General features: G+C 53.8%; 1 protein-coding gene across 6 annotated transcripts in view; it reads right to left on the minus strand.

Annotated features, from left to right (window-relative positions):
• Positions 1–1576: 1576 nt before the first annotated feature.
• Positions 1577–14410, minus strand: part of OPA1 (OPA1 mitochondrial dynamin like GTPase) — an 82178-nt gene continuing 69344 nt past the window's right edge. For 5 of the 6 annotated variants that reach the window (XM_054983000.1, XM_054983003.1, XM_054982999.1 and 2 more), the window contains 2 exons: positions 4566–4645; positions 1577–3831 (listed from right to left, as the gene is read on the minus strand). In XM_054983000.1, the coding sequence (XP_054838975.1) occupies positions 4578–4645 (68 nt within the window). In that variant the 3' untranslated portion in view covers positions 1577–3831; positions 4566–4577. The remainder of the gene's footprint in view (positions 3832–4565; positions 4646–14410) is intronic. The other variant, XM_054982998.1, reaches the window with a different exon arrangement.

Below are 14410 nucleotides of genomic sequence, written 5' to 3' on the forward strand. Positions count from 1 at the left end.
GGAGAATTCACAGGCTCTGGAAAGTCGGCACATTCTCGACTGCCGCAGGACCGTCTCTGCTATGCCGCACGTGGAATAAGCCAGTGATAAAAAACCTCCCTGGAAAACAAGCAGAACTCCGAGAAAGGTTCCAACTCAGGGCCTTGCCTGAGGAGCCAGGGGTCCACTTCTGGCGTAGGGGTCCACTTCGGAGTTACTGCAGAAGTGGCCAAGTCCACTCTAGGCCTCGGGACTCTACTCCTCCCTGCTGCTGTACGAGTAGACCAGATCACAAACAAGTGAGAAAAGGCACACGGACAAGGTGTGGGAAATGCGCCAGAAACGCTTGGCAGAAACTTCTGCTCTTCAGCACAGTGAGCCCAGCCCGGCTGCACGTTGGGGCTCTTCCCTCTGCCTTTTCACAGAGTTCCTGTAGACCGTTCCCTTCTTCAGGTGCTTTGGAAGAATCTTTGCTGACATTCCTTCTTGCACCTTCTTCTCTTCTGCTCCTGCTTTTACCTATATGGTTTTGAATGCAATTTCGTTGTTACTTTTATTTAAAAGGCACAAAGCACCATGTAAACAAAACCAAGTGTTCTGATGCCCTGAACACTCTTTCTGCTATTGCAGAAGCAGAGCTCAATGTCTGCACGGGGCATTTCACATAAAGCACGTGGTTAAGCAAGTTTTCCCATTTGGACGGCACCACCCCGTTTTTCTCTCCCTCTCTTTTCCAGCCAGCTGGTTTTAGAATCCAAAGGGCAAATTCATGGGATGGTTTGAGGGATGAAACGCTGGATAATGCACTATAATTTCTGTTTGAAGAAACCATAAAATAATTACAATACTTTTGTTTTAATACAATTTGAAGTGAAATCTAGTCACACAACCTCGCTCAACATATTGGCTTCTTATAATTCAAATGAAAAATCCACTTTCTTTGCACTTGGTGATTACTCGGATGTTTTACTGAATTTTACCAATTCCTCCCCTCTTGGCTTATGAAATGGCTGAATGAGTTGCCTGTTAGCAAGAGTCCACTGTGGCTTGTTTGTGCTGAGCTCCTTTCCCTCCCTCCATCAGCAATAAAGAAACAAAGCCATCAAAGGATGCAAGGGGGGCCGCCAACCCTGATGACAACAGGTGTGTTGTGGGCAGGTGAGAGAAAATAAAGGAGCAGCGTTCATCTGGCTCGTTCAACAACTACTCAGCGCAGGTCGCCTCATTGCACGGGCACCAACTCCAACCACAAATGGGCGCAAGAACAGCCAAGAAGCGCCCAGGCCGGGGTGCCTGCGTAGGGGGCTTCGGCAGCTCTAGAGAAACGCTTTAGGGATGGGGCCTAGGGAAGGGTCCCTGCAAGCTGGGAATGTGCGCCACCAAGACAGATGAGGGATGTTTCCACCCGACCTCACATGCCTGCACAGGAGCCAGGGGCAAGTCCTGTGTGTGCCCTCCCAGCAGCCTCCGAGGCCAGCCCACTCGTGCCCATGTGGTGCCCTCCCTGCACCCAACCACAGCTGGCTTACCAAAGGAAAACAGGCACGGAGAAGCCACTTGCCAGTTCCCTGGGGCAAAAACAACAGGAGCAGTTGGGTGTTCAAAACCTGTATTTATTTTATTTTCCTTCGAGGACATCTGCATTCAATAAATAACTTCCATGGGACACATCATGCTGAGTTTCAGACCGAGAAGGTGAGAAGAGATACCCAAAAGGTGCAACAGAGAACGAAATGAAGAATGGAGACACCCCCCGGCCCACCGGGGGAAGCTTTACACAGTGCCAGTAGCACACGGCGACGCTTCACGAGGACCGCTTCCTGACTGTGCAGAAGAGCTCCTGGCCCAGCAGCTCACACAAGGCCGGGACCACTAACGGGGCAGCCGCACAGTGAGGATTCGCTGCAAGGACTTCTCGGATCCCTGACCCCGTCTGCAGCCAAGGCAGATCCACCCGACTGCCCTTCCTTTCTCCTTTCCAGGGTGGAAGACCCCAAGGCTTTGCTGAAAGACCTGGGAAGCATTTTCCATGCCATGCCAGCTCAGCTCATGGTTGAGCACTAAAAAATGAGGACTGTTGTCCCGTTTTAATCACTCGATTTTTCTTCAACCGAGAACAGTTGCCCTGTGCACCGCCCCCCCCCCGCCCCCCGCCGGTTGCAAATTTAAGAGGGCCGAATGTGAGAAGATGCTAGATTTTTATTCTGCACACTGCAGAAAGTAGAAGGAACAAACTTGATCCTGTCACCCACTGCAGCAGCGGGGCCCAGCCCACCACGGAATGGCTGCAGCACAGCTCCACTGGAATTAACGGGAGCTACAATGCGAAGGCTTGGCTCGGGAGATGGGTGTACCGCAACATTCGCTCCAAGAAGTCACAACTGAAAGGCACGTTGGCCACAGGGCAAGAGGACCTCAAAAACAGCTTACGAAGACAGTCCACCAGCACTGAAATGCGTGCACGCACATGTCTCAATCCAAAGGTTTATTATGGGAGGGAAGGAGGGGGACCTTGGTACATACACAGCCAGAATCGCCTCGTCCCTTCCCAGTAGCCCTACCGTCCTCTACAGGCTTTCCTCCCGAGGCTCTTTAGGTGGAGGGTGGGCCCACAAACATTTCATGGGCTCTGGGGTCTTTTAAAGCAGAAATAGTTATTCCTCCCCTACCCCACACAAACACATCCCCCTCCTGCCAAAGTCAAGGGAGGAAAGACAGATCGAGAGTCGTGCCTCACTTGGAGCTAGGGCAGAACGTCAGGGTGGGGTGGGGTGGGGTGGGGGGGCAATGTTAAGCAGCAACTGCTCCCAGATGAGCCATTTGTGTGTGGACCTCCCCCCCCCCCGCCACATCCGGTCCTTCCCCCCCCCCCCATGCTGATGAGGAGACGGAGAAGAGGCCCAATTCATGGGACGAGGCGTAACACACAACGAGTTCACAGGGGAGGAGCAGCCATTCGGTCTGATGCTGCCGCTGCACAAGGCTGGCAAGCCACACACGGGCTCTGGAAGTCAGGGGCCTGGGAAGGGAGCAAACAGGGTTCGGGTTCGGAAAAGGTGGACTCCTCTTTAAACAGGCCTCACCCCAAGTCCGACCAAAGGCACCCAGAAGCTGCTGCTGTACGGCCTCATTCGAGAACCCACTGCACCGACGTTTTCCCTTTTTTTGCAGGGAATCTGTGCGAATCCCCCCTTAGCAACCCTTGAAATGTGACGGGCCTAAATCTTGCAGGAACATGAACAAAACCAGGACGTCCCCTTAGAACGAATGGAAACCAGGACCTCCCCTGAGAGGCCCGCTGGGGGAACCCCCCAGAGAGTCCATGGTCCCTGCCAAGCTTCTCAATCAAGTCCACAGCTACGCTCCAAGGGCTGACTTCTCAGAGCATTTTAAAAGCAAAGCTGACCCCTTAGAGGAAGTCTCCACGTATGGCATCATACAAGGAAATATTACGTGGGTGTCATCAACTTATGTACAAATGCTAAAATTTCATTTTAAGCTCCCCAGAATTTTCAGGTGAGGACCAAGATGGGCTAAAGAGACCCCCCTGAGGAGCAGGTGGGCAGCAGCCTCCCTCCCCCCCTCCCTCCCAACCCCTCCCCACGAAAGAACAACTGCAAGAGTCTGGACTCTGCCACAACTCATCATAACAAAGCCCTGGTTTCGGCTTCTCGTCCCAAAGCAAAGAGCAGGGGGCATCCAAAGATTTCCAGCCTTCCACATGTCCTTCGTGACACGGCAGGACACTCCTACAGACCACAACAGAGAGAAGAGTACCAGAAGGATTCCACCCAGCCAGTTTTTAGGGAAGTGTGTTCCAGAAGAGGGCTTGGTCTTCCTGGAGAGGGTCTACTGAAAACAACACAAAAAATTAACAACAACAGCTGTGTGTTTATATATTGCCCTTCTAGACAGATTAGTGCCCACTGAGGGTGGTGAACAAAGTCAATGTTATCATTATCCCCACAATGCAATTAGAGAGCTGGGGCTGAGAGGAGTGGCTGACCCAAGGCCACCTGCCGAACTCACGGCAGCAGTGGGAGTTGAACCAGCAGAATGCTGATTCACAGCCCAACCACTTCACCACAATTTGTCAAAACAAAACAGTTTTTAAAAAAAATAAAAACAAGGGCACTGCGGTTGGCTCAGCTGCAACAGCAGGAGCTGGCAACAGGCCAGAGGCCAAGCAGGGTCGAGTCTGGCTGCCACAGCAGCCACCGCCCGCCCAGGCAACCCCTTGTCGCCACCTGAGGGCAGCCTGAGGCCCTGCACAGCGAGGAGAGCAGCAGAGGCAAGGATTCCGCAAGCCGAAACTGGCTCTCCCAAGGGGCTGCCCGCGAGAGGGCACCAGGGCTGCGGGTTCAGGGGACGTGGGCTCGAGCCCTGCCTCAGCCCCGGAGCCGTTTCCTCAGGCCGACCCCCCTCCGAGGGCTGTTAAAGAGGGCAAGTGAGCCAAGGCTTAAGATGGCAACGGGAGGCGGGACTTCCTGCTGCAGGCAGAGAGGTGCACGGAAACGCGAGTGATCCCCAAGGGACAAGGGGCGGCAGGCCTACCCCAGTCAGGACCCAGCAACAACACCGCTCACCCCTCTGGGCATCTATTTCTCTTCCTGGTGGAGGGCTTCAATGAAGACTTCAAGTTTTTCTTGGATCTCCCGAACTTTTTCTGGAAAGACAAGCAGGCAGCTGTTAGAACCGAAAAACTGCCTCTCCTGGGGCCTGCGGCTGCCCAGGCCTTCGGCTCAGGGTAGGCCAAGGCCTCTCCGTGGCAGCTTCCTTCCCCCCCCCCATCCTCAACCGTGGCTCCCCTGGCGGAAGGGAGAAGAACACGACACTCTCACACTTGTCTCTCCCCTGACTCCAGCCGACTGATCCAAGCGGACCACGACAGCTTGGTCTTTTGCCCCCCTCAGGCCCCATACCTCCTTGCAAGTGGCAGACTGGCCCAGGAGCAGGACGTTGCTAGCGAGAGGCCTGCCTGGAGGCAGCAGCAAAGGCCCCCACCCCCACTCCCTGTGCTCCTGGGGCTTTTCCTCCACGGCCTCTGAGAAGCAGGATAACCCACCCTGTGCAAGCAAGGGAGAGCCCTCGGCTGGCAGCCTGGCAACCTTTGTGGGTCAGGCCCCGGGAGATGGGCCTGTATGCTTCCACCCTGACTTTGCAACAGACTCCAGACCCTTGGGGCAACCAGGGCCTCTCACACGGTGAGCCAGCTGCAGAGCCCAGGAGTCAAAGCGGCATCAGCCACCCCCTCCCATTCCAGCTCATACTCCTAATAAGATGCAAGACGTCACAGGGATGCTGACTCGGAGAGGCACCGGATCTGGCTGAGCCCCTCTCTCGGAAGACCTGCAATAGACCTGGCGTGGTTTGAAACTCATTCTGCGAGAGGACCATCAGGGGTCCACGGCTCAGGCATCCAGGAGGCCCCGAGTTCAATCCCTGGGACCAGGTAGTAGACGGTGCGAAAGACTTCTGCCCAAGACCCCGGAGAGCCACGGCCAGCCTAAGTAGGGAATACTGACCGTGAGGGACCAAGGGATGGTTCAGCATAAGGCAGCAACACGTGTTCCTGTGCGTGCTATTAAATCATCCACCAGCTCTGTTTGCCTTTCATAGCCCTGATCTTTACAACATGCTGCCGTAGTAGAACTGTTACCTGGAATGGTCTCCTTGCAAGTAAACAGAGCAGGGGAATTAGCAAGAAAGGAAGACAGGTATGCGAGAGGCCAGTAACCACGGGATCTTTCTCCCCCTTCCCCTGAAACAAGGCCATCAGAAGCGCCCTGCTCAGTCAGGCCAGCGAGGGTCCTTGAGCCATTTACTTCTCAGCACAAAAAGGTGTTTTTCATATAAGGTCAAGAGACCAGCATCGGATCAAAGGCTGCTGTCAGGACGAACTACAGATCCAATGCTCTGGAGATCTGGAAGTCTGCATGTGCAAACACACCCCTCACGATGCCTAGCCAAACCCGTCCCGTTTTGTATTGATACAAAGGGAAGTTTTTCTCCTCCTTGAAATCTGCCTGGGGTCCCAGTGAGTATGGCGGAGTATAGATTAAAACAACGACGACAACAATCTAATAACTAAATTTTTAGATCGCTAGCACAGTGCTGTCTCAAGAATCTGCGCTCTTTCATGCCCGGTAAAAGAGCTAGTTTGTTAGTACAGCTGAGAGTTCAAGTCTTTGCCCCACACAGGACCCAGAGTCCTACAGCAGGGGTTGGCACAGGCCTGCTGTAAGCTTGCCAAACTGCGCCCAGCACCTTTCTTGGCACCCAGCAAGGGTTTTCAGAAAGTGGGTGGGGCCAGGGTAGGGCTCTTGCTCAGCAGGCCTTCTGATTGGCCACTGGAGATCTGATTGGCTGGCGGATGAAAATAACGTCGTTTCAGGGGCAGCTGCCACCCCCAGGGTCGGTTTTATTCCCCCCCCCCACTCCTCTTTCCTCCTAGTGTATTTTAAAATAACCCCCCCCCCCTTTCTCCCTGCACCTGGGCCTTCACTCTGAGGGACTCCGCCTCCAGAAACAGCCATTCCGTGAGACGGCCTCAGGCACAGAAAGGGGAAGGGCCCCCCTGGCTTAATGCCATCCACGAAGGTTACAAACCCCACAGATCCTCTGAGGGGAAGCCCCCCCACACACACACCTCATCTCCAGGCTCCCCTCTGGTCATCAGAATTAAGGCCTTCTGGGTCCAGATCAGGGGCAACCGCCCCCCCCCCCCCCGACGGTCTGCAGACTGTAGCTATTTATTGTCTGCACCGTACCCAGCACTGAAAGTTCAAAGTGGTCACAGTTTGTGAAGATACAAAAGCATCGGGGCAGGTGTGCCTACCTGAAAATCCCAGGTATCAGCCCAAACAGAAGGGTCTCCAGGAAGTGCATGCTTTGGAGGAGGGAGTTGAAAGGGGTGGGCCTGGCACCCACCCCCCACCCCTCTTCTCTGTGCCCTCTGCCGGGGGGCTGTGTCCGCAAGGGGTCACTGAGCCAGAGCTCTCACAAGGCAATGGGAGGAAGTTCCATGCTTGGCACAGGCCATGCACAGCTTCACAGGACAGAGCCAGAGCCCCGAAAAGGGCACGGAAGGCAAGAGCAGGCCAGTGCGGGTGGACAAAAACAGGATCCCCAGGAACCGAGTCCCCAGGTCTTGCAACCAGGCCTCAGGGGCAGCCTTTGAAGGAGAATCGCCTGGAAAAGTCCTGCCTGCTTTTTGGACCTTCAGTCCTCTCCAAGCAGATGAACCGTCTCACCCCCGAAGTCCCCCCCCCGCCCCGCCACTGAATGTGACACTCACACTCCTCAAAGCCCAGCCACCCGTCTTTCTCTTCTCCTGACCCCTCTGCCCAAAGAGTTGCTCCGGATGGGTTCTGCACAAACAACGTCCTCTTTGATCGCTTTCAGTGGAGAGTGAAAGATACGAATACCTAATTCTGGTAACACCTGTTGAACAGCAACCAGAATGGCAGAGAAGCAGAGGCACAAAGGCCCGGCTTCCAGCACTCTGACAATGAAAGGCGGCCGGCCAGCAGCACTGAATGCCCCCTCTACTCCCCATTTACTCAGTGTTGACTCAAAAGATGAGCTGCTCCAGGCATCCATCCTTCCTCCCCCCCCTGCCCCCACTGGGCCATGAATATTCCCATAATCCCCTCTCCCCCATAAACCCCATAAACCCGCCTGACACAGAATGAAGAAATCCTCTATTCAGAAGCCTCAAGAGACCCATTCATGTTGGTGGGCTCTTTATCTCCACATGAAACAACACCCACAGCCCACTCATTTTCTTTGCATTAATCCTCTGTTCCCAGCTCTAAGGAGCTCAAAAACAGACTAATTGACCTGTAATTAGGATCTGAATACTCATCACAGACACAGAAACAAAGCTCTAAGGCAAAGCTGGCTTTGGGTCAGCAAAGGACGGAGAAAAAACAGTTTCTAAAATATACATTTCTACCCCCCCCCCCCCCCCCCGTTTTAGAGCAACAACACAGAATGCTGACATTTTGGCAAAGCTGGAGGGCTGGACAAGGAGGGAGGGAGTCCGACGGGGAAGTGGTGAGGCTGGGCCAGCAGGCATGGAGTCACTCACGGGGCAGCCCATCGTCATTCGCCCAAGCCAAACTCCCCAGCAGCAAAGGGCTCTTCCAGCAGGCAGTCGAGCTGCCTCGGTTGCCTCCCTGGGGCTGCAGGCTGAGGGCTTGCATGCCCCCTGGACGTGCAGAGCCCCCGTGCCTTTCCTGCACATACTTGGTGTCACACATCCACAAATGGGGCGTCCCATCAAGGAGCCACCGCTGGCGTTCGTTTGCTGCAGCCTCGGTGTGGAGGTGGCACCCATGCTGGGACCCTCGTGGAACCTCTGATGTCAAGCTCTGGCGCCAGCACAGGGCCTTAAGGAGCTTCCATTTGCCTCCAAGGGGCTAGAAGCAGAACAGAGCACCTGGTCCTCACCTGGGAATCTCCTCCCTCTACACACACCTGGGAACCACCAGGAGGACAGACTCTCCCCAGAGTGGCTCCTGTGAGAAAAGAGGCACAGACTCCCTGTGCAGCCTACCAGATTCATGGCTGTTGTCTGCCACGTGAGAAGATTTCACTCTCCCCACTCCCTGCAATCTGAGGAGCCCTTCCCCGTCACACTTCCATGCCTCCGCTGCCCTCATCCCTCCCCCCCTGCCATCGGCCCCACAGCACAGTGCCTCTCCCCCGCCCCTCAGCTCCTGCGCTCTCCACCCCACACTTGCAAGCTGGCTCCTCCAGCTGAGAAGTCCCGGCGCTCCTGCCTCTGATGCCCGGCTGGACGTTCCCTGGGACAACTCAGCTGACTGGTGCTGACAACAACCCCAAGCTCTTAAACCCCCTCCAGCCACCACCCCTGCAAGACTCCCCCACTGCCAAACGAAGGCAGGTGGAGATTTTTTATAATAAGTCAGTGTGGTGTAGTGGTTAGAGCGTCAGACCAGGCTATGGGAGAGCCAAGTTCCAATCCACACTGCATCATGGAAGGCCCCTCGGTGACCTTGGGCCAGTCACACATTCTCAGTCTAGCCTACCTCACAGGGTTGTTACAAGGATAAAATGGAGAAGGGGACAATGTTGTAATCCACCTCCCCACTGGGAATAAAAAAGGGCTATAAATGAAGTAATTCAAGTTAAAATGAAACATTTTAGGCAGATTCTTGTTCTTGGGTGTGTGTGAGGAGAACTGATCTCTTAAGCAGCCTTTTCCATTTCTGAAATTCTGTAATTTTGCAACCAACCTCCCCAAGCAGCACGCTGACGGGCACGCCAAGTATTCAGGAGAGGGTGCATGAAACGTACAAGGAAAGGCTAAAGAGGTCAGGGGCTTAATGTTCAGGAAAAAGGCAACTAACTGAGGACTTAAAAAAATGTGCACGGTGTGGAGAAAGGAGAGCGGGAACTCCCCTCCCCCCACGGCAGTGACTCAGGGTCATTCAAGGAAGTCGAACGGCAGTAGGCCCAGGACACCCAAAAGCGAAGCACTTCCTCGCCGTATTGAATTTGTGGAACTTACTGCCACAAGTATTAGTCAAGTTACCAGCTTAGATGGCAACTGGACACTTTCACAGAGCATAGATGGAGCCTCCATGTTAAGAGGCAACGTACACCTCTGGATTCCAGCCTGTTCTCAGAGGTCCTGAGCGCTGTGGGAACCACGATGCTGGACTTTTGGCCTAAAACAGCTGGCCTCTTGTGTTCATGCACAGCTCTAACTGGCTAGCACTGACTGCCAGCCATGGATGTTTTCTGTCCCCTTCCAGCAGTCCTAGCTGATCCTGGGAAAGTGGACCTACGTGAATGAAACAGCCACGCAGGTCCGGGAGGCGGCAGCGGTGCGGAGCGGGCAAAAGAGCCCTTCCAATCTGTTCTAAGGGCACGGCTGCACGGGTGGAAGAGGGTGTTCTCGTTTCCCCCTTAGAGCAGCCCCGACCCACGAGGGTCCCCCGCAAGCCCAGGAACCAACTTTCCCTGGCTGGAGGGTAGCACTGCCGTCCTGGAGCCCCCCAACCAACCGCTAGATTTGACCTATTTGCTCGCACACTGTGAAGAATCCTCCGGTCCGCCAGCCTTGCCAGTGAGACTTGGACAGCTCCAGAGGTAAGCCCTGCAGGTACCAGAGAAGGAGAGCCAGCACTTGCCTCTCTGAGCGCCTGAGCAGATGGCGAAGGAAGGAAAAGCTGCTGGAACTAAAACCGAACCAAAGTGGGCATGTGTCCCACTGAATTTTTTAAAAAAAGAATCACTTCCAATTAATGCTTCACGTTTCTGAACCGGTTTCCTTTTGCTCACATACCATAGTGACCCAACAGGAAAAAGCTAAAGTTTAAAGAGAAAACCACCCAGGCTGTCCTTAAAGGGACAGATCATCATCGATCACTCGCCAAGACAGATTTATAATAAGAGGCCCCTCTGTTTCTTTAAGGCTGCAAAACCAGATGGGAAGTGAATGGACAGTCAACGGGTCAAGAAAACACAGGGGAGGATCGGCTTGTCTGCTACATTTACGTTCCCAGCAGAAAAGAAGGGGGTCAAGACGGAAACTGCACGGCTGGCTGCTGGAAAAAGCCTTTCTTCAGGCGGCTACAAAGACCGTGGCTGTTCCTCACCCGACTGTCAAAGACTAGCTTGTCAAAAGACCTTCCAAAGCTCAGCCTTCCAAAAGAGGCTGAGGCTGGCGAATGAATCCGGAGAGATTCTTGAACAATTAGCTCATTAGTGCAATGAAACCCCGAGACAAAGAACTGCCAAATGGAAAGTGCCTGAATGGAGTTTACAGCAGCTCAGGGAGAGTCGTCCTCAGGCCTCACCACGGAGGTTATGACAGGACTCAAGCGAGAGCTTACGGAGAAGCCCAGAGCAGTGATGGAGACACGCTCCTCTTCTAACCTCCAACAACTCCTGGGGATCATTCGCACGTGGACCTGCCATTCGATTGTCATATATGACGGACCCAATTCACGTCAAACTCGTGAACACTTCCTGAGAATTTTGAATTGCAGGAACAGCTTGCCAGAATTCGACAAACACTCCCCTGAACCTCAGCTCCATAAATGCACTTTGCCTCTCAGCTCTGTAACTGAGGCCTGCCAGGTCAGCTCTGTCTCCCAAGCCCTGCCCTCTGCGGCCCCTGCCTGTCGCCCTCACCAGAAGCGAGGCTGGTGGCAGCCAGAGACGGGGGGGTCTTCCAGTAGTGTGTCAACTTGCCTGCAGAATGGCTTCGTCGCTGAGGTTCACCTGGCACCTACCAGACTCTCTTTCATGGGCCAGGCCAAAACATTTCTTTTTAAACTAAGAAACTTGGTCATTTAAAATCGTTTTTTACAGTCTGCTTCCAGCCCGCAGTGTGTTTTAGAAGGGTCATTATGGGCTGCTAAATGTTTTGTGCTGTTTTTAAGCTCTGGCAGCATCCCCCACACCGGCCAGTGCCTGGGTTTTAAATGGGTTGTTAATTTTCATGCTTTATCATATTTAACTTTGTGAGCTGTTTCAGAAGAAGTAGTATATATGTTTTCTAAATAAATAAACAGGTAAACAGTTATCTCCACTAGTCAAAATATGTTCACAGAAATATCATCCTCATAGCCCTTGAACAGAAGGACGTCCTTCCAGGGACTGAAGTGCTAAGAAGAGTCAGAAGAAATACTTCTGGCTGAGGAGCAGAGAAAACACAAAGCTGCCTGGGGCTGAATTGGGCTGCTGGTGCCGCTAGCCCAGATTGTGGCCAATTCCCTGGCAGCAGCCCTCCAGGATCTCCCGGGGGGCGGCGGCAGCACGGCGGAGTGTCCTTGGTCCTGGTTAGTTGAGATCCCAGCTTTGAACTGCAGGATACTGGCCCCTGGGTCTTATACATGCAAAAGGGTCTCCCACCAGCTTCAGCCTTTCTTGGACAAACAAGATTTTGCCATGGCGGTGATGCATGCCCCGGTAACAACTAGACTGGACTACTGCCATGCATTCTGCGTGGGGCTGCCCTTGAAGAGTGTCCAGAAACTATCATTGGTGCAGAATGCGGCAGCCAGAATGCTGACTGGAGTGGTCATAGGGCCCATACCACTCTCGTCTTGTCCCATCAGCCCTGGCTCTCAGTGTGCTTCTGAATTCAATTCAAAGTGCTGGTTTTGGGTCAAGAAACTGGTGGTGAAGGGAGGCTGGGGCTCCTCCTCCCCTCGCTCCGCAGACTTGATCCAAATCAGGCCTGCGCAGCACATCTGAATTGAATTCCCACAGGGAGCAGAAAGCTGACTTCTACCTGCAAGGCCTTGTGGTGATCTCCTTGTCAGTGTAATATGCCGTTTGGGGCCTGAGCCACGGCTAGCACACAACAGGGGGCTGCCGCTCAAGGAGACATGCATTACTGGAGGCCCACCAATAGAAGAGCATATGCCTCTTCCTCACCCAGGCCCCTTGCTTGCAAGATGCACGGTGTGCTTGCAAGCTTCACCCAGGCCGCTTGCCCCCTACCTCTCTGCTCATGACCCAACGACAGAGATCCATGCAACGGTCACCTCCAGATTGGACTACTGTTGACTCGCTCTACGCAGGGCTTCCCTTGGGCCTGACCCGGAAACTGCAGCGGGTCCAGAACACTGCTGCTCGTGTCCTGACGGGAATTCCATTCAGGGCACAGGTGACCCCAGCCTCGCAGCAGCTACACTGGCTCCCCGTGGAGTTCTGGATCAGGTTCAAGATTGTGGTCTTGACCTATAAAGCCCTAAACAGACTGGGACCAGCATACCTGAGGGACCGCTTCTCCCTGTATGTACCCCGGAGAGCGCGTAGATCTGCAGGCAAACACCTACTGGTGGTCCCGGGCCCCAGGGAGGCTTGACAGGCCTCGACCAGGCCCAGGGCATTTTCCGTCCTGGCCCCGACCTGGTGGAACTCTCTGTCGGAAGACACTTGGGCCCGTCAAGATCTCGTATCTTTTCGGCAGAGATGTAAGACAGAGATGTTCTGCCAGGCACATGGTTGAGGCCAGCACTGGATCCACCTAATCAGCCTTCCTGTCAGTCTCCCACCGGGTGGGTGGGGGTTGCATATGATCTTCTCCCCCCCACCCCCCGCACGCATGAGGGGTTAGAGTTTATTAACTCACACTTCCACCCTTTCTTATGTGTATGATGTACAGGGAAAGGGGAAGGGAGCCCCATCTAGGATACTGGAAATTATGATTGTGATAAATGAGTCTGTGATTTTATTGTTTTATTTATTGTAATTTTATCTACTGCTGTAACCTGCCCTGAGCCTGCTCATGGGGAGGGTGGGCTATAAATTAAATAAATAAATAAATAAATAAAAATAAATATGTCAGGAAAACCTCTCACTGTGGCAAACAGCAGGCAGAAACCAGGATTCCTCAAAGCCCTGGAGAACTATAAACGGGGCATGCTTAACAGGCAGCACAGACATCTGGAGACCTGTCCCGACCCATCCGCCTCTTTCCAGACAGACGTTTAGTACGGAGCAGGCAGCACTCCCTGCCCAAAAGCTGGCTTCTGAGCCCCCCCCCCCCCGCTCTTCCTTAATGTCCTTCGGACGCCCCTCTGGTCCAGCCTCCTCACTTGGAACGGCATAAACCAGCCTCCTCCTCGAGAAGCAGGCCTGGCCCCTTTCCTCCCAGAACACAAAGCAGGCCCTGCTGCCGCTTTAGCTGCGTTCTGTATTGCTTGGAGCTGTGCATTCATTTATTCTCAGCAAAACGCTGCTTGGAATACTTGGCCATGATCAGACAACAATTCACCGGACAGCTGGCTAAACAGTTTTGACTTGTCAAGCGTCCAACTTCCTTGATTGTCCCTTGTATTTGTAAACTACGGTGGGCACTTCCTTCAGCAAAACTCCCCCACCCGCTGATCTGCAGCTCCTGTGCTGGGATCAGAGGCACTTGCCAGTCAGAGACAGAAGGATGGTCTAGACCCAGCAGGGCAATGTTGTGCTTTCCAAGCCCCCCCGCCCCCCGCCCCCAACTTCCAGGGCCGCATGCTCACACAGGGCTCCGTTCAAGGCACACGAGACAATACAGCTGAAATCACAAGCAGCCTCACGGGACCAGGAGACCAACTGCATTGTGAGACCACCGTGGGCAGGACTAGTTCCCTGGCTTACTTTCGTAAGTCAGACCCCAGGCATACAACTTCCGCTCTCATCACAGGTCTGGGGGCTTCAGAAATCTTTTGCAGGAAAACAGCAGCGGATCTGGACCGATCAATTTATAACCGCTGACAAAAGCCCCACTTGACAAACTACTCCCAATGCAGCCGCCGCCATGAATTCCTGCGTTGTGCTAAACATATCCTGAAGCACTGTTCAGTGGCAGAGAGAACGAAATTTGCAATGCAGGGGGAAGGAGCGATTTGATCCACTGACAAAGACAGATCTGAAACTGCTACAGCAGACAGGAAATACG

Source organism: Eublepharis macularius, chromosome 6 (genome assembly GCF_028583425.1).
Source record: "Eublepharis macularius isolate TG4126 chromosome 6, MPM_Emac_v1.0, whole genome shotgun sequence".
NCBI lineage: Eukaryota > Metazoa > Chordata > Lepidosauria > Squamata > Eublepharidae > Eublepharis > Eublepharis macularius.